This window comes from Drosophila serrata, unplaced genomic scaffold (assembly GCF_035046125.1).
Source record: "Drosophila serrata isolate PLE 108 unplaced genomic scaffold, ASM3504612v1 contig_175, whole genome shotgun sequence".
Taxonomy (NCBI): domain Eukaryota; kingdom Metazoa; phylum Arthropoda; class Insecta; order Diptera; family Drosophilidae; genus Drosophila; species Drosophila serrata.
In genome coordinates, this window is record NW_028257073.1 from 107,590 (window position 1) to 133,873 (window position 26,284).

The window sequence follows — 26,284 nt, forward strand, 5'->3', positions numbered from 1 at the left end:
TAGTTCGGAATGTATGTATGTACATATGTAACGGAATCTTTGAACACTATTTTCAAGGGTTTTTAAATATTATATCTGATAAACTTGAAACTTTGCATACTTCTCAAGGACCGATGACAATGCAATAATTTAATAAAAAAAATCATTATCCTGATTAGGATCGTCAGGATTCATAAATTCTTTTATAGATCCTCCGTAAAGGAGTAAGCATACGCTTTCTCGTGAGATACTTTTTCACGGTGATTGACTTTTCAGCTTGTTCGTTCAAACAGCATTATTTCTCATCACTTGTGTGAAATAATGTTAAGATAATTAAGCTGTCTTAAAATAATATGATTGTGTGAATTGTACGATTGGTGAAAAGTGATATTGCATATTCACTTTTTAATCTTAATGTAATATTTTATCGCAACAGAAGTTAATTGAGACTAATTGTTTTGAAAATTACAGCTTGACGGAGTACCGTTTAGCTGTAATTGAATTTTAAAGCTGGCAGAAAAATTTTGTGAAAAAATTAAAAAAATAAATAATAGTTAAAAAAAAAACTAAAAAAAACACGCTTTTATAAATAACCGAACTAAGAAGAAGAAAACATTTAATAATTACAAACAAAATTATTAAATTCAGAGCAATAGTATATACTAATTATAAACAAGATCACTAAATTCAGAGTTAAAAGCGTGGGGTGCATCTATAATTAATGTTACAATTATTGTCAGCAAATATTGATAAATTTAATTATAGAAAAAAACATGTACTTGGCGCGAGATACTACCGTGTCTTCGGATGCACCCCACGCTTTTAACTCTGAATTTAGTGATCGTGTTTATAATTATATACTATTGCTCTGAATTCAATAATTTTGTTTGCAATTATAAATTATTTTCTTCTTTTTAGTTCTGTTATTTATAAAAGAGTGTTTTTATTAGGTTTTTTTTTAAAACTATTATTTATTTATACATATACGTATATAAAGTTCATCCTATTGCAATGTTTTTTTTAACATGCGGAAAAATGATGAGCACGCGTTATCATTCATGATGTTCATGATTGTTAACCTAAAATTCTGTAAGACTTCCATTAAAAGGTAACCTTTTTTAATTTTGGAGACAAATACGTTTGACGTCTTATATCTTAAGCACGGTGTTCGAGGCATCGGAAGAATCCAATAAAAGAGAAAAGGTTAATTTTGTTTCCATGTAGTTAAAAATCATCTGCACAACCCACCTTTGCGAATACGTTGGGGTCAAGAACGGGATAGATCTGGTCGAGCGTATTTATATTACTAGATAGAAATGTTTAGTATACGAAAAATAAGGGTCATCTAAATAACACTAAGTTCGGCTCTCGGAAATTTGAAAACCGTTGCAGTTTAAAATTGGATTATAAGGAATGGCTTAGTTGTATTTTTTTACGAGTGAGAATAGAAAGAATACTAATTGCACAGTATCAGCTTAAAAACTATTTTACGTAGAAACGAACAGTCGGATAAGAGTAGATAGAGAATATGTTTACTTTAAAGGGTCGGAAATTACTCTTTAAATCCGTTGAAAACTTCTGCCTAAAATTATAATGCAGCGTATAAAAAACAAAATTTACTTCGGTAATTTAATGCTCACTTACTGGAATGACCTTGAGGAATATTAAAAAAAAAATACACGTTCAGCTTTTAATATTTGCCAGTTAGTAGTTTATTAGCCCATAAGTTATGGTAGCTTATACGCCAACCTCGTCGTCGGTGTTGCTTATGGTCCATGTCATTGGTTCCCATTTAATGATGTTTTAAAATCCGAAAAAGTTGTGTATTTTAAAGTGATCAAGTTTTGAATTATGTCGGAACCCTTGCAACGTCATATTTCTCTATGAAATTAGGCGTTATGGTGCCTTTTCTGAAGACAGTTGACTTTAGAGACCCTGATATGCAGAGCAGTGCCTGCTGCTGAGTTCTTTCCAAAATATTTAAAAAGTGCATATACATATTTTATATTATACTAGCGGCCCCTCCCGGCTTCGCACGGGCATTAAACATTACATTTAGATTTGTCAATTTTAACACATTCATACCTTGCCACGTTTCTCTGTGGCATATTATGGTTAAGAGGGCACTTCTGAATACATCAAGGTTCCGGCAAAATCATCTTCCTGGCATAAGGTGAAGAAGGCAGTCAGAGTTGTCGCTGGCGGATTCAGGACTCTTTCTTGCACATTTCTTTCTGTGAAATAGACACGTTGACCATTCTCCAAATGGACTGCCAAGTGAACTAAAGCTGGATAGCGTTCATGAATGGGGAACGAACAAATTCTCCATGCAGCCTCGTTGCTGCTTATGTATCTTCCAGCCTGGTATTGAGATATTTCATCGACAACTCGTACTGCATTGCTGTCACCATTTTCTGCCTGAACACCAAAAACTGCCATATCGCTGCCTTTATTCACGTACTTGCAGATATATTTAATCGATTTCACGGAATTGCAATATTCTACGTTGATGTGCGCTTTGTATGATTTTGACAATAGTGGTGAGTATGGAACCACCCAACGATTGTCTACCTCAATATCACCAATTCTCATGTTTAAATTTGCCGAAGTCCCTCCATCTTCAGTTGACCGTCTCCTATACAGAGGATATCCATCGTCCCCTGTTACGGTGTTGGCTGTAAATGCTCGAGGATATCGCTTGAAACACTTCCCGTCTAACATGCATGATGAACATGGGTTGAGGGTACCACATGGGCCATGAATCATGTTCTTAATGACAACTTCATGCAAATCCGTATCAACCTCGGCCCATGGAATCTCAGCGCATATAACATCGTCGATTTCATCTGGAGTAATTTTATCATACAACCAAATCAGTATGTGCGCATGCGGCAATCCTCTCTTCTGCCATTCTACTGAATACATCCAGCACCGCACAGATCCAAAAACTCCATGTTTCACAATAAAATCCATCAGTGACTTAAGCTTTTGTCTGAAAACACGGGCTGTGATGTCATGCCTATCCCTATACGATTGTCCAGGAAATAACAGCTGTACTATCTCGTCCCAAGCTGGATTGCGTGTGAAGGTGATAAATAAGTCTGGACGGCCGTAGCAACGAACATATGCCATGGCATTTTGACCATATTCATGCATGTGGCGTGGACTACCTATGTATGACGATGGCAAAATCGTGAGCTTTCCAACGTTGGTTGTATTACAGTCATTCATCACAGCATCCCGCAAATGGATATATTCCTCGGACCGAAGTTTCGTCTGATTCAATCGAAGAGGCCTGACAGTATATGCAGACCTGATGCATCCGGCCAATAACGACATTCGATTGAGCTGTAGTCAATAGTTGGATTATATCTGAATGCAAGACGATTGTATTGCAGGTTTTGATCTTCTGCAAGCTGTAAACGCGCTTCAGCTACCCTTGCCCTTTCGCGTTCATTATTTTGAGAGTGAATCAAATCGATTCTTCGTTGTGCATCTGCATTGCCTCTCAGTCTCTCGGATGCGGGCCCGTTCTTCGTCAGTCATATTCGTAAACTTACGTCTTTTTGCTTCTGTATTGCGAGTACGACGACCCAAACTCGACTTCTTGGGTGGCAAGACTTCGTTTCTTACTGAACCTGAACAAAAAAATAAAATTTTTATCTCCAATTCCTTATTTCATTATGTTTTGAATGTTTGACAGGAAATGCTTTGATTCAGCTGGCTGCCTGTAGAGGGCGGTAGATGTAAGGTAGTTTTTTGAAATTTTTGTAACACCTTGGATAACGTTATTGTAATTTTAGTAAGGATGCCTATTTTTTTTTTAAATGAAATATAGCCTATGTCACTCAGGAATGATGTAGCTTTCCAAAAGTGAAAGAATTTTTAAATCTGCCAAGTACTTTCGGAGCCTATTCAATTCATACAAACAAACAAAAAATCAAACCTTTCCTCTTTATATAATAGTATAGATTATATTATATTATATTATATTATATTATATATTATTTATATAATATATTATAAGAGGTACACACTAATCGAAAAGCTATTCCAGTTCTAAATGTACATGTTAATTTTTTTCAGTCAGAAGCATGTATATCACATTCCAGTCACGCCGAAAGAATTCTTAATGTAGTAGGTAAAAGTCTATATTTTTGTAGTCTCTGTACTTAATTTCATGGTTTATATGGTCAAGTGGCATTTAATAATCATAAAACTAAGGTCGGAATAAAAATAATTTGGCAGAAAGCTGTTAAAAAAACATAGTTTTTGTAGCGTTGTTGACAAAAAATATTATTACACATATATTTAATATATGTCTAAAATAGTGATTGATTGGGTGTGATTAAACAATTTTTTGCTAATTCACAAAGAAATGGCAAATCATTCGAAGCGATTGGTTTATTTCCTTATATTGCCCACACAGCTTGACGTCGTCAGTGTACATACATAAGTACTCCGGAATTTTTATACCCTTGCAGGGTATTATAATATCAGTCAGAAGTTTGCAACGCAGTAAAGGAGGCACCTCCGACTATATAAAGTATATATATTCTTGATCAGGATCAACAGCCGAGTCAATCTAGCCATGTCCGTCTGTCCGTCTGTCCGCCTGTCCTTCTGTCCGTCTGTCCGTCTGTCCGTTTCTACGCAAACTAGTCTCTCAGTTTTGAAGCTATCTGAATGAAACTTTGTAGTTAGCCTTCTATATACTCTCACTCGTATATATGTCGGAACGGGCCGGATCGGACGACTATATCATATAGCTGCCATAGGAATGATCGGAAAATTTTTACAAAAAAATTTTTAACTTTTTCATTTTTCAATAGAATTGGATCAAATTTGAGGTATAGCCATTTTACTATACTCTACAATTTTCTATAAAATTTTATGAAAATCGGACTACTATATCATATAGCTCCCATAGGAACGATCGAGAAATTAATACAATTAAATTTATAACCTTTTCAGTTTTCAACAGATTTTCATCAAATTTTAGGTATAGGCATTTTATATTAATCTTAAATTTTGTGTCAAATTTCATGAAAATCTGACTATTATATCGTATAGGTGCCATACAAACGATCGTTTGATGTAGAGGAAAAATGCAAATCTTTGAATGTAAAACTGCAAATATAATATGTATAGGTGAATACAATGAAAGCAGGTATTACTTCATTGTTTTTTAACACAAATATATATCATTTATATTGTATGGTTTTTTATTCATAGAAGTTCTATCTGCAAGGGTATATAAACTTCGGCGTGCCGAAGTTAGCTTCCTTTCTTGTTTAGTCTAAAACAACAAAAAGGACTCGTCAAAATGAAGTATTATTTGTTTCCTTAATGTAATTTAAATGACTTTTTTTTATTTATAGATATTGACAACAATGGATTTTTGGACCAAAATGATTTTCTTTGCATGGCAGTAAGAGCATGTGTTGTTGAAGGAAAAGGAGATTGCAGCACTTCTCGATTAGATGAATACAAAAAACTTATGAAAAATTTGTGGGAAGAAATTTCAGCCATTGCTGATGATGATAAGGTATTATAAAATATTTTATAATTCTTATTATTATATAATTTAAATTATTTTTAGCCACATTATCCCAATAGAATCGGTCTTATTTATTAATATTTAATTTTTTTTTTTAAGACTTGGTGCATTGTTAAAGTTTTAGTCATCACTCTTTATCAAAGCATTAAGTCTGACTTACAAAATATAATATCATTTAAATTACAATTATCATAATCCCTTTCATTTATACACTGCTCGTGCTCAACTTAAGACAATTTGCAATAGTTGATAATCAATACGTCACCCAACTTAGAGATTTACGCAGTTTTTTAGTATACAAACAGCTCGCTGGGACATCTATAGATAATATGTAAATGCGGACCTCGAAACGATTTATTGATCTACAATATCCTATTGAAATCGCTCTTAATCTTTCTTCTTTAAAGTGATTGGCTTTTTTTCTGGAGCACTCCTTTTGTTTTAAATTCTTCAGAAAAATATTCATATTCTTTTTCGCATCTATTAAAGCTTTCGTTCACCTCGCATTTACATACAGTTATTTTAATTTTTAATTTACATCTTAGTTTGTGATGATAGTGTTTGTTCATGCTTATTTTGTTTTTTCTGGGAGGTAATCCTATGGAGGTACAAAATCAAACAATTTTTTATTGTTTTATTGGGCACTCTAAACACATGTAAACGCACTGAATTATTATTAATAGAAAATTTCCAAATCCCCTGTTCGTTTTTCTAATTTTTTTTTCACTCACAATTATCTATCTTATCTTGAAAGATTTAATGTTCCCAGGCATACAAAAAATTTAAATCTTCCCGGTAGCCCGAAATTTTATGGTTGACTTTGTAACTTTGTCGTTTTCAACACCATCCTGAATCGTTGAGAAAGGATAGCTGCGATTTTTTTCTACTTCTCCAGCTGGTAGACATGGCCCGACTTTTCTAAAAGAGTCTATCAGTTATTGAACCTTTTCAATGGTGAATACGTCTCCTTGTTTCTTGACCTATAGGACTAAGAGTTTTCTTGCTCATTGTCAAGTGTCTTTTTAGGACTGTAATTTTATCCGCCTGTTGCGGATATCACATATCCATTGCATCAAATTTGATCAAATTCTGTTGAAAACTGAAAATGTTATATTTTTTGTAAAAATTTTCCGATCATTCCTATGGCAGCTATATAATATAGACGTTCGATCCGGCCCGTTCCGACATATATACGAGTGAGAGTATATAGAAGACTAACTGCAAAGTTTCATTCAGATAGCTTAAAACTGAGAGACTAGTTTGCGTAGAAACGGACAGACGGACATGGCTAGATCGACTCGGCTGTTGATCCTGATCAAGAACATATATATAGTCGGAGATGCCTCCTTCACTGCGTTCTAAACTTCTGATTGAAATTATAATACGCTACAAAGGTGCAGTAAGTGAGGAGTGATAATGTTTTCAAAAAGTTTAGCGATGGCCGACAACTTAGAGATTCCTCTATAATTGCTGGCATCCAATTTGCTATCTTTTTTGCAATAATAAACGATTTCTTCCAAATAATGGGAAAGTGAGAGGTTTCTAAGGATAAGGTTAACAATTTCAGAAGGGGATAGCAAAGGGCGTCGGCACAATACCTGAGCACACAGCCAGGAATTCCGTCGGGACCTGGGGAATAAGCTGGCTTGACACGATGAAGACCTAAAAGAAGAGAGCTTTCGTTTAGGCTAGGACAGAAAATTAAGTTTGATTTACGTATGTCGTAGGAATAAGTCTGGTGTAAATACGAAGAGTTTGCATAAATTGTTTAAAAAAACTGCGAAAATAGATCGGCTATTGCCTGATCATTATTTGCGGTAGTATTTTCAAATGAAAGCAAGGAAGGATTTGTTTAAGGCTTACGTTTAGTGTTAACAAAATTATAAAACTGTTTTGAGTCTCGTGAGAACCGAGCCCTACAACGAGTTAAATAGTTTTTATAACACTGAGCATTCAGCACGGTAAAGTTTGACCGATCTGATAAATAAGATGAAAAGGCAGATTGAGAACCGGTGAATTTAAATTTAGCATACAGTCTAGATTTTTTATTCTTAAGTCGGCTCAACACTTTAGTAAACTAAGGCGGTTTATTCGAGCTTGGCGGATAATATAACGGAACACATTCAGTAAAAAATTAATTCATGGCACTGTAAAAAATATCCACGGCAACTGATATGTCAGTGCACATGTATAGATCGGACCAATTGAACTCGTTTTTTAAATTATTCAGCCGTTCGAAGTCCGTCTTGTGAAAACATAGGACTTTATTGGCTGGACGGTCAGAAATTTTCTGTACGTCACACCTGATATCAAGGGTCACATCGAAAGTTGATAAGGATAAGGATCTTCGGGCTGCGCCAGAGGCGCCACCCTTGCTAAAGTGACTCTCGCAGGATCAGAGACGAAGCAAAGATCGAGCAAGCGCTGTAAGGAATTTCGAACATGGTTGACTTGAGACAGCGAAATGTCGAACAAGCCAGCGATAAGGTCATGTTGCGTAGGTACATGGAGAGTATTGGTGGAATTATTGTAACGAATCGCTAAACTCAAAACAAATGTCACAGGCAAGTTGTTAGCTCGAGATCGGAGCGCACGCAAGATATTTTTCCGGCTTCGGCTCGTCGGCTACGGGAGTGATGGTCTTGCTCAGATCTCGGGTTGCCTTTCCATAATTTTAAACAGAAATAACTGCGTGCTACAACAAGCTTAAACCGGGACGGAGATACAGACAACACATTAATAAAAGTTGAGGAAAATTTAACTCTCTTCGCCTTACTCCTCCTTTTTAGCACTCCTGGTGTTTTGGAGGCTCTAATTTGCCCACCCTTCCTATGGTCGCTCCCATCCTCAAAGCTATATAGCTTGAGCGACCCCTTCGACAAGTGCTACCCTACATCACAACGCATGCCAGCTGCGGCCAATACTCGACATTTTAAAACATTATAATAATTTTATTTAAAACTAGAAAAATATAAATTCATTACTTAAAATAAGAACCGTATATAGACAATTAAACATTAAAACTTAGAATACCAATGATAAATAAATATACGTCCTTCAACTCGACTTCGGGCAAAAATAAAAATAATGGCAAAACAATTTTGGGCAAGTTGGAGGAAATTATTATTCGCGCCGACTGAAGTTAAATTTACATGTTGCAACAACAAAAATAATAATTGGAATTGGAGAAGCATAAAAGCTCTCAGCATAAATAGCCTCAAACGCAATCGCCTTATGTATCAGCGTTCCTCTTTTCTTTCCCTTTCCCTCTTCGTTTTCTGCCGTTGGTTCGGTTGAATTTCGATCTTTCTTTTATATTAACGGCTCATAATTTGGGACATTTTTTTTTCCATTTACTTCTTCCTTTTCTATTGTACTTGAAATTATTTAAATTATTACTTCGACACTCACCATTTTCTCAACTCCACCGATGAAAGCGCTTTCCTCGGAAGCTAGCTGAAAATTGGGATGAAAATGATACATGCAAAAAAAGAAATTCACATCCCTAAAAGAGATTACGAAGGTGGCGCTCTTTACATATGCCTAAGTTCATTTCACATCATACTTTTTTTCCTTGCAATTTTTCCGAAATTTAACCTAACTTAAAATTTATATTTTTTTCTTACGCTAATTTTCCATATTATCTTCACTGACACTGGAACAAAATGGGGGTCGAAAATTCCCTTTTTCTTTATAATAGTTCGTCGCGATGAGGCATGGGGCTCGAATTAAATGTACTTTGGCCGGGATCGCATTGCGGCGGCGAGTTCAAAACGCCCGAAAGAATTACATAAAACTAATCGCAATGCTTTGCCGAAGCCTACGCCTACACCGACTCTGGCATAAAAGCTCGTACGACTGCTACCGAATTCTCTGCTTAGTTGTGCTCTCTAGAGCTGTTCACCAAGGGAACAAAGGTCGTTCGCATTCGGCAATTAATTATGCTTCAACCCCATAAAATTATATAAAAAGTAATATTTTCCCCCAGCTCTGGTGAGCGGGGCGACGGGGAAGTCCTCCTCCTAGAATTCAGATCCAGGCGTTTAAAAGAATCCAAGAAGCTGCGCCGGCGTCGTTTCGTTGCCTGCCCCTCACCTCTCCTCGGGCCTTTGAGCGGTACCAATGCAGCCTTTCTATTCGTGGCTCAGTGGCCAATAAGCAAAATTGTATTCTCAGCACTTTGAACACTCGCGATTACTTTTTCGAAATTTTGTCGCCAGTCGCCAAATACAGGAGTCACTACACTTCAGCAGCCAAAAATGGAATGCTGGAAGATGACGCCGGAAAAGTGGCGGTAACCCAATGTGAAAGTGGGGGAAACGGGGAGACCGTTGACAAATGCCTCTGTTGCTCTCACACCCGATCTGTCGTGCCCTAGCCGACCTACGCTTGCTACACTGGCAAAGCCGCCTTTCGACATATGATCGACTAACAGATGGCGCTAATAAAAGTATCTCATACCGAGCAAGCGCTACATTATTTGAGCACCAAATAGCACCAGGGATATTCAAATCTCCTAGGACTACTAACTGGTCTCTATCCATAAGTTTACTCGAAACCATCTGAATAGCGGAAAGGTGATTTCAATAAATAGGAAGTTCCGACAATGGAGGTATATAGGAACAGGTAATATAAATGGAGCTACCTTTGATAGATAGCTTTACACAGAGGAATTCAACATCTTTACATTCCTCGAAGGTTAATATTTCTGATGTGAGTGATGAGTCCACCGCTATAAGAAAACCACCCCCGCGTTCGATAGGGCGATCTAGCCGATATACTGTGAACACAGCTGGAAAAACTTCGGAGCTCAGAATCTCCGGCTTTAACCAGGTTTCTGTGAGCACAATAACCTGAGATACAAACGAAAGGCTATCAGAATACAAGTTAGAAAGCTTACTACGTAAGCCTCTTGCATTCTGGTAGGAAATACCTAGGGAGTAGGTTAGTTTTTTTGGTCTGGATTGGAAGACGTAGAAGGCGCAGTGGTATATGTCAAAATTTTTCAGAAGGTTGCGCCGAAAATGCAGGAGACGCACAAGGAGTTAAGTTTTTATAATATTAAGGTCCACTTCTCCGCAGTTTCAACCAGTGGCACAATACATAACCGATTCGGGTTCAAGTTGTGGAATGACTACAAAAAAACGTCGAATTTTGCCTTTAGGGTGTAAACTTCGTGTTGTTCACTGACTGGTAGCTCTGAGCTAGTGCATTCGTTTCGTCCATCGTCTTCATAGAAGGAATCAACTTTCGGTGTTCCTGTCGGCGTGGGAACTACACTACGCACGATCTATAATATTCACCAACGTCCAGAAGGAGTTTTTTAAAATGGAATACAAGCAGTAAAGCACCGAACAGCCATTTTCAAAGAAATCTAAGTTGATTCGATACAACCCTTTTATAGACGAGCAGAACGTAATGCGTGTTGGTGGTCGCATAGACAATTCTATGGCTAATTATGATGCAAAACATCCCATAATTCTGCCTAAGGAATCTCCCATTGCTGCTCTACTTGTTCGATATCAACATGCTGCCTCGCTACACGCTGGAGTAGAATACACGTTACACAGTCTACGACAACGATATTCGATTCTAGGAGCCCGAAACCTCGTCCGCAAAACCATATTTAATTGCAGAACTTGCTTCATGCAGCGAAGACACACGAGTTCTCAACTTATGGCTGATTTGCCCAACTTCCGAGTTCAACCCGCCCGTTGTTTTCTTCACACTGGCTTGGATTATGCTGGACCTGTAACAATCAAAGTATCTACATGTCGGACACCAAGATTTGGAAAGGCTTGGTTGGCAATTTTCGTTTGTCTATGTACAAAAGCGATACATATTGAATTGGTCAGTGATTTGACAACATCCGCTTTTATAGCCGCCTTTAAACGATTTTGGGCTCGACGTGGGCCAATATCAGATTTATATTCGGACAATGGTACTATGTTTCATGGGGCTAAACGAGAATTAGATGAGATGCAACGGATCGCAATTGCCCAAAGTCAAAATGAAGAGATTTCAAGCTTCTTCTCGACTCATTAAATTAATTGGCATTTCATCCCACCTTCTGCACCCCATTTTGGAGGGATTTGGGAAACTGGAGTGCGATCTATAAAGCTGCACCTAAGGCGAGTTACTGGCAGCAGTGCATTAACATTCGAGGAATATTCGACCCTGTTAATTCAGATAGAAGGGCTTCTGAATTCTCGCCCTTTGTGCGCACCCAGCGATCACAGCCTTAACCCGCTAACCCCTTCTCATTTTCTAACAGGTCAGTCTCTTACTTCGGTACCGGAGCCATCTTTCCTGGATGCACACATTGACAGACTGCAGCGCTGGAGACAATTGCAGGCCAAGGTTCAAGGGTTCTGGAAACGCTGGAACTTAGAGTATCTCAGCACCCTTCAAACTCGCACGAAATGGCAACAAGAAGCTCCAAATGATGCATTGGACACCCTTGTGGTTTTAAAGGAGCCGAATCAGCCGCCAAGCAATTGGCTGTTGGGAAAAGTTATTGAGGTTCATCCTGGCCAGGATCAGAGGGTTCGTGTGGCCACAGTTAAAACTGCCAGAGGAATTTACAAGCGCCCCATTACAAAAAATGTGTAGTAATGAACATAATTGTCTTGTTTAAAACATAAAGCTTTAAGCTCACACTCATAGCCAAAATGCAGTATATGTGCATGAGTATTGGGACATCACGCGATCTTTATTTTTCTTCTGCACGTTTCTATATTTTCGCCAGTTAGATCTAGTTGGAAATTACCCGCAACCGCTCGCTTATCGCACCCGCTTATAAAACTTATTCTAAAACGCTACATGAATTAATAAACATAAAATACCTAAGACAAAAACAATACAGTCCACTGCATTTATAAACAGTCGTTGTTTACGTTTTGTCAAGATTTTTATGGTTATACCCAACTAAGTGTACTAGAACTTAAGAAGTTATAGATAAACTTAAAAAACATGTGTCAACAGGAAAGGTTTCAATGAAAAGAGGATCAGAGAAAAACAATACAAAATAGGTGATTTGGTAGCAATTTAAAGAACTCAATACAATATATAAGCACTCTGGAGTTAGTCAAGACTTTGGGCAGGTCATTTATAAATAATGTAAGCAATAAGGGTCTCAAATGGTTTCCTTGAGGGACACCTGATGTAACCCTTAGAACATTGCATAAATTATTCTTAAAGAGAACCTTTTGCGTCCTGCCATTCAGATAACTTGAGATCCAATTAAGAAGAATAAGATCCAAGAAGAAGATCAGGAAAACCCATTAAATGGAGTTTTTTATGGAAGCTCTTTCTAATATAGGAAGAGAGCTCTAAAAGATTTGTTCTTGTTGATCTTAGCTTAATAAAACCTTGTTGACATGGAGACAAAAAACAATTATTATTATTATTATTATTATTATTATTATTATTGTTATTATTATTATTATTATTATTATTATTATTATTATTATTATTATTATTATTATTATTATTATTATTTTTATTATTATTATTATTATTATTATTATTATTATTATTATGTACGTATATAAGGGTATCCCAACCGAGGTGACGGGCCTGACACACCCGCGATCCCTAGTCACGGCACGACCATGGATTTTTCAAGGACCAATGCATGGATAAAACTGTTTTGAATCGACGATTGTGGGATTCTGCGGCATTCTGTTACCTTAGTAAGCAAGAGTGACATCTCGCAGAAACGGCTCTCAGGAAAATGCCTCCTTCGCCTCCGTCCAACTAAAACTTCGCAAGTCTCTTAGTACGTTTGAACCGCACACCGATGGCTCGGTGGTGCAGGTGCAGTTGAATGGATTCCTGCTTAGAGTCTGACCAGGCTCTGAACACACTTGCCCATGAAGCGCTATGTCAACTCTCGCATGAACCTCACTTCTTGCATAGGGACCCATGGGGACACTTTGGACTACTGCACATATGCGGGGAGATAGCGGCTTAGAGAAAAATGGACAATGAAGAAGGCGCATTCAGGAGGAGCAGCTTGATGACAAGATCACCGGACAACACCGTGGGGATGATAACACATCCAAATCCAAATCTCGCTGACAAGGACAGCCCAGAGAATGAATACGGATCAACCCCCCTACCAACGCAACAGACCCCACTGCTTACACAGACTGCAAAGATAAGCTCCCCGCGACAGGAGCTGATATACAAGATGCACGCACTAGAAGAGAAGGCCTTATCAGAGTGCAAGGCAATTCTCAAGAAAATGAAGTTCGCAAAGCAAAAGCAAAGGAATATAAGCATGGACGTAAAGGATGGCACATCAGAACTCAGTGAGCTCTTTGATGTCATGGAAAACTACCGATCTAGCGGGAAAACCGCAAAAAGAAGGCGGTCAAAGGAAAAGAGAAAAGCCAATGAATACGCACCTGGCAATACAGTGAGCGAAACCCCGACTTCGATACTTCAGAAGAGGACGGCCACTAGCCCGAAGGCGAAAGAGAGGAGCAAGAACGGGAAAAAAGAAAGCAAAACTAAAGAAGGACATGTCAAACAAAGTGAAGCTGAGGGAATAAAAGGAAAGACTAGAATGCGTACTCTCCCAGCAGCCGGTTTAGTCAGACCAGCAGACGGAAAACGCTATGCCGAGGTTCTGCGCAACCTGCGAAAACACCTTAAACCAGAGGAATTCCATAGCAATATACTGTCGGTTAGAAAAACGAAGGAAGGTAGGCAAAAGGAAGTGAAACGGACAAGTTATGTGAAAACATTAAGGATATTTTTAAAGATTGCGGAACAATGAAGACCATGAGGCAATTGGTCAAACTGGAAATCAGAGATATCGACAGCATCACACAAGAAGATGAAATAATCTCAGCAATCAGAGAAGGTATAGGCGACACGCGCCAGGAAATCATAATCCACTTGACAGGAGTAAACAATTCAGAACAAAGGCGAGCGGTTGTTACGTTACCAACGGAAGACGCGCTGAAGATACTGACGGAAAAACGAATAAAAATAGGGTGGACCCGATGCCGCGTTAAGCGTTGTCTCGATATAAAGAGATGCTTCAACTGTTTCGGGGTTGGACATTTGCAAAAGGATTGCAAAGGACCGGATGGGAGAGACCTCTGCATTAGATTTGGTGAAAGTGGTCATAAAATGAAGCTCCGAGATGCTGTATCTGTACATCAGAGAACAGGAGCGACGTTGGACACCTCGCTGGGACGGCGCACTGCCCCAGTGTGGCCAGGAAAGGAAAGTCATGAAGATTCTTTTAGCAAATATGCATAGAAGCAGAAAGGCAAACGACCTGCAGCACCAAATTGTGCTGGAAAACTAACGGCGATAATTTGGATCCCCGACCCTAACACTCTTTCACACAGAGGCGACAAAAAAGGAAGATGCCATGTTCTAACACAAATAAGAAACTGGACAATATTCAGCTGCTATTTGACCCCAAGTGACGACATTCAGACTTTCCAGACGAAACTTGAATGTATTGAAGACATCGCCAGGCAAGTAGGAGGAAACCTTATAATAGCAGAAGACTTTAACTCAAGGGCTCAAGAATGGGGCATCAACTGACTCTCGAGGCCGTAGAGTCCTAAATATGGCTGCAAGTATCGGAATGCTAACAGCAAATGTTATGGCAATACCGACATTCCATCGAGTAGGGAACGAGGGTACAATCCCCGACATAACCCTAGTGACAGAAAACTACGCGCCCAAGATCACCGATTGGAAAGTCTCGACACCAACAACGGAAGTGACCATAACAATATAACGTTTAACATAGCAGAAAACGAAGTGCCTACAGTAAGACCAACGAGAAAAGGATGGAATGTTAACCGACTAGAAAAGACAAGGCTGATACAAGAAATTGACGTAAGGCAGAACCGACAGGGCGGCGGTAACGCAGTTAGCAACAACCTGGCAATCATAAAACAGGCCTGCAATGCTGCAATGCCAAAAATGGGCAGTCCTCGAAGACAAGGACAAGAAGCGTATTGGAGGAAAGAAGAGTTAAATGCTCTTACAGAAGCGTGTATTAAAAACAGACATCGCCTCACGAGGGCTAGAGGAAAGGGGATTCTCACAGAACTTAATGAAGAATTTAAGAAATACATGAAGGACTTAAATGCTGTCATCCGGAAAAGCAAAACGGAAAAATGGCAACGCCTCTGCAACGACGTCAACTCTGACCCATGGGGGCTAGGGTATAAAATCGTGATGAAGAAGCTGAGAACAAGAAGCACAACACCTGAACTGGAGGTAGAACAAATGGACCATATAGTCAAAACATTATTCCCCACTCACACAAATAGCAAAGCGAGAACTACTCCACCAATAGCAGAACAGATCGAACTCTTCACAGTGGACGAGATACTGAAAGCGGCAAAAACCTTAAAAGGGAAGAAGGCCCCAGAGCCCGACAACATCCCAGCAGAGGTCATAAAAGTGATCGCGGAGAGCAGACCCCAAATCTTGCTGGATATGTATAACGATTGCATTACCAGCGGTAAATTCCCCGACATCAGGAAGAGGCAAGGATTAGTTCTCAAAAGTAAGGGCAAAGGAGATCCCCTACCCCATCAGCTTATCGACCACTACGTATGCTTGACACTAGTAGGCCGGTAGTTCTCCTAGCAACACTGGATGTTAAAAACGCATTCAACAGCGTTAAATGGGACAATATAATTGATGCATTGAAATGACGATTCCAAATTTCAGGATACCTGATGCGGATAATACAGAGCTATCTTGAGAACCGATGACTACTGTATCAAACAAAAGCAGGAGAGAAATGTATAGAGATAACTTCAGGAGCGGCACAAGGATCAATACTTGGACCGGAGCTTTGGAACATCAGCTACGATGAAATTTTTCACCTAGACATCCCTGAGGGCACGACTATTGTGGGGTACGCGGACGACATAGTCGCAGTCATTACAGCTCGAAATACCGAGTACGCACAACGTATGTTGACGCAAGTAATGACACGCGTAAAAAGCTGGCTGAACTCACACGACCTGAAGCTGGCGGACGAAAAAACAGAGCTACTTTTAGTCAGCAGAAAAAGGATCCCTCTAGAAATAGACATGAGAGTTGGAGAGACTTTAATAAGGACGCAGAAGGTTATAAAGTACCTAGGAGTTAGACTGGACTCAAAATTGACATTCAATGCACACATACAAGAGACGAAGAAGCGGGCGACCGAGACTACAAAGGCGCTTAGCAGACTCATGGCAAACGTGGGCGGCCCCTTACAATCAAGGCGGAAACTCTTAATGGAGATAAATCACGCAATCATGCTGTACGGGTGTGAAGTCTGGGCAGGCACCCTTGAGGCAACCTGCAGGTCAAAACCTCTACTTGAGGTACAAAGAACCATGGCTCTACGAATAGCGAGTGCATATCGAACGGTATCCGGCCCTGCTGTACTAGTAATTGCAGGCGACATACCAATCGACCTATTGGCCAAAGCGCGAAAACAAATATATATGAGGAGACAGGAAGGAGAGACGACAAGAGGCTTTATTGAGCGGACCAGAGAAGTAATTCTCCAACAATGGCAGGAAAGATGGGCAGCCGAAGCAAGGGGAAGATGGACAGCTAGACTGTTACCAAACCTGGTAGCTTGGTACGGAAGGAAACACGGAGATGTGGATTACTACGTCACGCAGATGCTGACAGGCCATGGCTACTTTGCCGCCTTTCTGCACTCTATAGGGAAAAGAACCAACGCCAGATGCGTATATGGAGATGCGGAGATGGACAGTGCTGAACACACCATTTTCCACTGTAAGAAATTCGGACCTGCGCGGAACTGCCTGGAACAAGCTGTTGGGGCAATAAACCCAGAAAATATTGTCACGAAGATGATAGGCAGCGAAGACACGTGGAAACACATCGCAGGATTCGTGCAGAACATTCTCAGATCTAAGAAGCAAGATCTGGATGAATTAACTGGGTAATCTGGACGCAGAAAGAAGATGAGAGCGCATTGCGCTGAATTGGCGCCACCTTGAAGTAATGCGAAAGCTGTTCCGAGGTGGGAACACGGCCAAATGCGAGGGGGGGGTTTAGTGGGTTCGAGCCCCACATACCTTTTTTTTGCGACGGCAATAGGGAAGATGCGTTAGGCATTCCCCCTCCTCAACCCAAAAAAAAAAAAAAAAAAAAAATTATTATTATTATTATTATTATTATTATTATTATTATTATTATTATTATTATTATTATTATTATTATTATTATTATTATTTTGATTATTGTTATTATTGTTATTATTATTATTATTATTATTATTATTATTATTATTATTATTTTTATTATTACCCAACCGAGGTGACGGGCCTGACACACCCGCGATCCCTAGTCACGGCACGACCATGGATTTTTCAAGGACCAATGCTTGGATAAAACTGTTTTGAATCGACGATTGTGGGATTCTGCGGCATTCTGTTACCTTAGTAAGCAAGAGTGACATATCGCAGAAACGGCTCTCAGGAAAATGCCTCCTTCGCCTCCGTCCAATTAAAACTTGGCAAGTCTCTTAGTACGTTCGAACCACACACCGATGGCTCGGTGGCGCAGGTGCAGTTGAATTGATTCCTGCTTAGAGTCTGTCCTGGCTCTGAACACAGATGCCCATGAAGCTCTGTGTTAACCCTCGCATGAACCTCCTTGCTTGCATAGGGACCAATTGGAGACATTTTGGACTACTGCACATATGCAGGGAGATAGCGGCTTAGAGTTTGGACCCACTTAAACAAGATGACTAGCGCACAACGAAAATTGGAAAATGAAGGAGACGCATTCAGTAGGAGCAGCTTGATGACAAGATCACCGGACAACACCGTGGGGATGATAACCCATCCAAATCCAAATCTGGCTGACAAGGACAACCCAGAGAATGAATACGGATCAACCCCCCCTACCAACGTAACAGACCCCACTGCTTACACAGACTGCAAAGATAAGCTCCCCGCGACAGGAGCTGATATACAAGATGCACGCACTAGAAGAGAAGGCCTTATCAGAGTGCAAGGCAATTCTCAAGAAAATGAAGTTCGCAATGCAAAAGCAAAGGAATATAAGCATGGACGTAAAGAATGGCACCTCAGAACTCAGTGAGCTCTTTGATGTCATGGAAAACCGCAGAAATGGAGCGGTCAAAGGAAAAGAGAAAAAAAAAAAGAGACAAGCAAATGAATACGCACCTGGCAATATAGTGAGCGAAACCCCGACTTCGACACTTCAGAAGAGGACGGCCACTAGCCCGACGGCGAAAGAGAGGAGCAAGAAGGTGAAAAATAAACAGGAAAACGATGGTTTTCAGACGGTCACATAAGAAGGGGAAAAAAGAAAGCAAAACTAAAGAAGGACATGTCAGACAAAGTGAAGCTGAGGGAAGAAAAGGAAAGACTAGCACAAGAATGCGTACTCGCCCAACAGCCGTCTTACTCAGACCGGCAGACGGAAAAAGCTATGCCGAGGTGCTGCGCAACCTGCAAAAAAAACCTTAAACCATAGGAATCCGATAGCAATATACTGTCGGTCAGAAAAACGAAGGCAGGTGATATGGTCCTGGAACTTGCCAAAGGAAGTGAAACGGTCAAGTTATGTGAAAACATAAGGGATACTCTTAAAGAGTGCGGAACAGTGAAAACCATGAGGCAATTGGTCGAACTGGAAATCAGAGACATCGACAGCATCACACAAGAAGATGAAATAATCTCAGCAATCAGAGAAGGTATAGGCGACACGCGCCAGAAAATCATAATCCACTTGACAGGAGTAAACAGCTCAAAACAAAGGAGAACTTTTGTTAAGTTACCAACGGAATACGCTCTGAAGATACTGACGGAAAAACGAATAAAAATAGGATGGCCCCGATGCCGCGTTAAGCGTTGTCTCGATATAAAGAGATGCTTCAAATGTTTCGGGGTTGGACATTTGCAGAAGGATTGCAAAGGACCGGATGGGAGAGACCTCTGCATTAGATTTGGTGAAAGTGGTCATAAAATGAAGCTCCGAGATGCTGTATCTGTACATCAGAGAACAGGAGCGACGTTGGACACCTCGCTGGGACGGCGCACTGCCCCAGTGTGGCCAGGAAAGGAAAGTCATGAAGATTCTTTTAGCAAATATGCATAGAAGCAGAAAGGCAAACGACCTGCAGCACCAAATTGTGCTGGAAAACCAACGGCGATAATTTGGATCCCCGACCCTAACACTCTTTCACACAGAGGCGACAAAAAAGGAAGATGCCATGTTTTAACACAAATAAGAAACTGGACAATATTCAGATGCTATTTGACCCCAAGTGACGACATTCAGACTTTTCAGACGAAACTTGAATGTATTGAAGACAACCCCAGGCAAATAGGAGGAAACCTTATAATAGCAGGAAACTTTAACTCAAGGGCTCAAGAATGGGGCATCAACTGACTCTCGAGGCCGTAGAGTCCTAAATATGGCTGCAAGTATCGGAATGCTAACAGCAAATGTTGGGGTAATACCGACATTCCATCGAGTAGGGAACGAGGGTACCATCCCCGACATAACCCTAGTGACAGAAAACTACGGTCCCAAGATCACCGATTGAAGAGTCTCGACACCTACAACATAACAATATAACGTTTAACATAGCAGAAAACGAAGTGACTACAGTGAGACCAACGAGAAAAGGATGGAACGTTAACCGACTAGACAAGGCAAGGCTGATGCAAGAAATTGACGCAAGGCAGAACCGACAGAGCAGCGGTAACGCAGTTAGCAACAACCTGGCAATCATAAAACAGGCCTGCAACGCTGCAATGCCAAAAATGGGCAATCCTCGAAGACAAGGACAAGAAGCGTATTGGTGGACAGAAGAGATAAAAGCTCTAAGAGAAGCGGGTATTAAAAACAGACATCGCCTCACGAGGGCTAGAGGAAAGGGGATTCTCACAGAACTTAATGAAGAATTTAAGAAATACATGAAGGACTTAAATGCTGTCATCCGGAAAAGCAAAACGGAAAAATGGCAACGCCTCTGCAACGACGTCAACTCTGACCCATGGAAGCTAGGGTATAAAATCGTGATGAAGAAGCTGAGAACAAGAAGCACAACACCAGAACTGGAGGAAGAACAAATGGACCATATAGTCAAAACAAGACAACATCCCAGCAGAGTTCAAAAAAGTGATCGCGGAGAGCAGACCCCAAATCCTGCTGGATATGTATAACGATTGCATTACCAGCGGGAAATTCCCCGACATCTGGAAGAGGCAACGATTAGTTCTCATAAGTAAGGGCAAAAGAGATCCCCTAACTCCATCAGCTTATGCACCACTATGTATGCTTGACACTACCGGGAAGCTAATAGAAAGAATGATCAAGCCACGCCTATCAGCAGTGATCGAAAGAGGTGGGGGTCTTTCCCCGATGCAGTATGGCTTTAGGCCAGGCAGGTCGACCATTGGAGCAATCCAAGAAGTCGTCAACCAAGCGCTCAGCAGCCAACAAGGCAACCACTTCTCGAGGCCGATAGTTCTCCTAGCAACACTGGATGTTAAAAACGCATTCAACAGCGTTAAATGGGACAACATAATTGATGCCTTGAAAAGACGATTCCAAATTTCAGGATACCTGATGCGGATAATACAGAGCTATCTTGAGAACCGACGACTACTGTACCAAACAAAAGCAGGAGAGAAATGTATAGAGATAACTTCAGGAGCGGCACAAGGATCAATACTTGGACCGGAGCTTTGGAACATCAGCTACGATGAAATTTTTCACCTAGACATCCCTGAGGGCCCGACTATTGTGGGGGACGCAGACGACATAGTCGCAGTCATTACAGCTCGAAATACCGAGTACGCACAACGTATGTTGACGCAAGTAATGACACGTGTAAAAAGCTGGCTGAACTCACACGACCTGAAACTGGCGGACGAAAAAACAAAGCTACTTTTAGCCAGCAGAAAAAGGATCCCTCTAGAAATAGACATGAGAGTTGGGGAGAACTTAATAAGGACGCAGAATGTTATAAAGTACCTAGAAGTTAAACTGGACTCAAAATTTACATTCAATGCACACATACAAGAGACGAAGAAGCGGGCGACCGAGACTACAAAGGCGCTTAGTAGACTCATGCCAAACGTGGCGATCCCTTACAATTAAGGCGGAAACTCTTAATGGAGATAAATCACGCAATCATGCTGTACGGGTGTGAGGTCTGGGCAGGAACCTTTGAGACAACCTGCAGGTCAAAACCTCTACTGGAGATGCAAAGAACCATGGCTCTACGAATCACGAGTGCATATCGAACGGTATCCGGCCCTGCTGCACTAGTAATTGCAGGCGCCATACCAATCGACCTATTGGCCAAAGCGCGAAGACAAATATATGAGAGGAGACAGGAAAGAGAGACGACAAGAGGCTTTTTTGAGCGGACCAGAGAAGTAATCCTCCAACAATGGCAGGAAAGATGGGCAGCCGAAGCAAGGGAAAGATAGACAGCTAGACTGTTACCAAACCTGTTAGCTTGGTATGGAAGGACACACGGAGATGTGGATTACTACGTCACGCAGATGCTGACAGGCCATCGCTACTTTGCCGCCTTTCTGCACTCTATAGGGAAAAGAACCAACGCCAGATGTGTATATGGAGATGCGGAGATGGACAGTGCTGAACACACCATTTTCCACTGTAAGAAATTCGGACCTGCGCGGAACTGCCTGGAACAAGCTGTTGGGGCAATAAACCCAGAAAATATTGTCACGAAGATATAGGCAGCGAAGACACGTGGAAACACAGCGCAGGATTCGTGCAGAACATTCTCAGATCTAAGACACAAAATTTAGATGAATTAACTGGGTAATCTGGACGCAGAAAGAAGATGAGAGCGCATTGCTCTGAATTGGCGCCACCTTGAAGTAATGCGAAAGCTGTTCCGAAGTGGGAACACGGCCAAATGAGAGAGGGGGTTTAGTGGGTGAGAGCCCCACATACCTTTTTTTGCGACGGCAATAGGGAAGATGCGTTAGGCATTCCCCCTCCTCAACCCAAAAAAAAAATTATTATTATTACTATATTTATTTTTATTATAATAATTATTATTATTATTATTATTTTTATACCCTTGCAGGGTATTATAATTTCAGTCAGAAGTTTGCAACGCAGTGAAGGAGGCACCTCCGACTATATAAAGTATATATATTCTTGATCAGGATCAACAGCCGAGTCGATCTAGCCATGTCCGTCTGTCCGTCTGTCCGTCTGTCCGTCTGTCCGTCTGTCCGTCTGTCCTTCTGTCCGTCTGTCCGTCTGTCCGTCTGTCCGTTTCTACGCAAACTAGTCTCTCAGTTTTGAAGCTATCTGAATGAAACTTTGTAGTTAGCCTTCTATATACTCTCACTCGTATATATGTCGGAACGGGCCGGATCGGACGACTATATCATATAGCTGCCATAGGAATGATCGGAAAATTTTTACAAAAAAATTTTTAACTTTTTCAGTTTTCAATAGAATTGGATCAAATTTAAGATATAGCCATTTTACTATACTCTACAATTTTGCGTAAAATTTTATGAAAATCGGACTACTATATCATATAGCTCCCATAGGAACGATCGAGAAATTAATACAATTAAATTTATAACCTTTTCAGTTTTCAACTGATTTTCATAAAATTTTAGGTATAGGCATTTTATATTAGTCTTAAATTTTTTGTCAAATTTCATGAAAATCGGACTATTATGTCATATAGGTGCCATACAAACGATCGTTTGATGTAGAGGAAAAATGCAAATCTTTGAATGTAAAACTGAAAATATAATATGTATAGGTGAATACAATGAAAGCAGGTATTACTTCATTGTTTTTTAACACAAATATATATCATTTATATTGTATGGTTTTATATTCATAGAAGTTCTATCTGCAAGGGTATATAAACTTCGGCGTGCCGAAGTTAGCTTCCTTTCTTGTTTATTTTTATTATTATTATTATTCGAACAACCCACCAATGACTCGGCGGTACAGGTGCAGTTGAATGGACTCCTGGTTAAAGTCTGTCCTGGCTCTGAAAACAGATGCCAATGAAGCTCTATGTCAATCCTCGCATAAACTTCATTGCTTCCATAAAGACCCATGATCAGCGCACCACGAAAAACATCACCATGTACGTGAAGCAACTCAGAACTCAGTAAGCTCTTTGATATAATGGAAAACAACCGATCTAGATCAGACAACCCAGAAAACCAAGGAAGGCGACATGCTCCCGGAACTTGCCAAAGGAAGCCGGACCAGATGCCGGGTGAAGCGTTGTCTCAATATAAAGAGATTCTTCAAATGTTTTGGGACCAGACAACTGTAAAAAGATTGCAAAGGGCCGTTTAGGAGAGACCCTCTACGTTTAGGAGAGACCCTCTACATGTGGTGAAAGTGGCCATAAAATAAAGACCTCCACTAAAGCTTAGAAATTCTGTAGCTACACAGTAGAGAATAGGAGTGACTTTGGACACCTCCCTAGGACAGCGCACTGCCCCAGTGTATCAAATTGTGCTGGAAAACCAAATTGACGTTGTTTTCATTACCGAACAGTATGCGAAGGGGGAGAAAGGCAACTGGCTAGAAGACGACGCAAAGACGGCGGCAATTTGGATCCCGGACCCTGCCACACACAGAATCGACAAAAAAGGAAGGTGCCATGTTCTATCACAAATCAGAAACTGGACAATATTCAGCTGTTATTTAATCCCAAGTGACGACATCCATACATTCCAGACGAAACTAGATTGTATTGAAGACATCGCAAGGCAAATAGGAGGAAATTTTATAATAGCAGGAGATTTTTGCTGAAGAGCTCAAGAATGTGGTATAGCATTAACTGACCCTCAAGGCCGTAGAGTCCTAAATATGGCTGCAAGGATTGGAATGATAACTGCAAATGTGGGGCAATACCGACGACCTAGTGACTGCGCTTTCCGACTGGAAAGTCCACTATACCTACAAAGGAAGTAACGTTTAACATAGTAAAAAACGAAGTGACTACAGTGAGACTAACGAGAAAAGGATGGAACGTTAATCGACTTGACAAAGCAAGGTTGATACAAGAATTGACGCAAGACAGAATCGACAGAGCGGCGGTAACATAGTTAGGACAATATGGTAATTATAAAAAAGGCCTGCAACGCTGCAATGCCAAAAATGGGCAATCCTCGCAGACAAGGACAAGAAGCGTTTTGGTGGACAGAACAGATAAAAGCTCTTCGAGAGGCGTTTATCACAAACAGACGCCGCATGACGAGGGCTGGACGGGGAGGGTGTTTACAAAGCATGAGAACAGTGACCCATGGGAGATGGGGTATAAAATCGTGACGAAGAAGCTGAGAACAAGAAATGCAACACCGAAACTTTAGAGAGAGCAAAACGATCATATAGTCAAAACACTATTCGCTGCTCACGCAAATAAGCAAAGCGAGAACTACTGCACCAATACCAGAAGACCAGATCAACCTCTTTACAGTGGACGAGCTACTGAAAGCGACAAAAACAGGGCTCAACAACATCTCAGCAGAGTGAACGCGGAAAGCAGACTTTCTGATGCAGTTCTGATAAGTAAGGTCAAAGGATATCCGCTAACCCCATCAGCTTATCGAACACTATGCATGCTTAACTCACCTGAAAGCTACTAGAGTAAATTATCAAGACACGATTATCAGTAGCGATCGAAAGAGGCGGTGGTCTTTCCGTATGGATTTAGACCAGGCAGTTCGAACATTGCAGGAATCCAAGAAGTCGTTAACTAAGCTCTCAGTAGATAACGAAGCAATCACCTCTCGAGTCCGGTAGTTCTCCTAGAAATACTAGACGTAGATACGCATTCAACAACATTAAATAGGACAACATAATTGATACTCTGAAAAGACAATTGCAAATCTTAGGATACCTGTTGCGGATATTACAGAACTATCTTGACAATCGAAGAGTTTTGTATCAAACCAAAGCAGGAGAAAAATGTATACAGATAACTTCAGGAGCCGCACAAGGATCAATACTTGGACCTGAGCTATGGAACATCAGCTACAACGAAATTGTCTCCCTAGACATTCCTGAGGGTGCGACCATTGTGGCGTACGCAAACGACTTAGTTGTAGTCATCCTAGCTCAAAATACCGAGTACGCACAGAGCGTACTCACACAATCTGAAATGAATTAAGTCTTTTTTTTTTTATAATTATATATAATTCGCAAACGTACGATTTTCACAAGCTGTTTTTTTTTTATGTTAATATTTTTACCACTACTTTTTTATAAATAACTTTATATTTTAAAAAACAAAGTTTAATTCAATTTTATTGGTGTAAAAATATTTATAGCAATTAAATGTTGTTGTTATAAGTGTTGGTCAGACATTTCTCATTCTTCATAAAAAACATTCTAACGTTTTTTCTTGTTTTAATATCGTCGGAGCTGCAACTGCCGATCGGACGCTTGACTTCAATTATATATTAGCTTACATTGAAGTTTTGCTTACTAGATAAGGCGACAGTAGAAGAAGAGAGAGAGCAATAGATAAGGAGAGAACGCCTAAGAACGCAGCAGGTGCAGCGTACACCTATACGCGCATAATTTAGCGCGAGCTGTCTGCTCCGAACAGTGTCCTTTTTGGAAGTTTAAATTTGTTTAAGTTTTCTTGCTTGACATATTTTTAAATAATGCTTTAATAATTAAAATTTTTTTTTTTAATATATTGGCAACGCT

At 40.3% G+C, this 26,284-nt stretch overlaps 1 protein-coding gene across 2 annotated transcripts in view; it reads left to right on the top strand.

Moving 5' to 3' along the window:
• The window catches only part of Scp1 (Sarcoplasmic calcium-binding protein 1), a 67,807-nt gene that overhangs the window by 34,473 nt on the left and 7,050 nt on the right, over positions 1–26,284 (top strand). For both annotated transcript variants that reach the window (XM_086827496.1, XM_086827495.1), the window contains one exon: positions 5,361–5,527. In XM_086827496.1, coding sequence (XP_086683622.1) covers positions 5,361–5,527 — 167 coding nt within the window. The remainder of the gene's footprint in view (positions 1–5,360; positions 5,528–26,284) is intronic.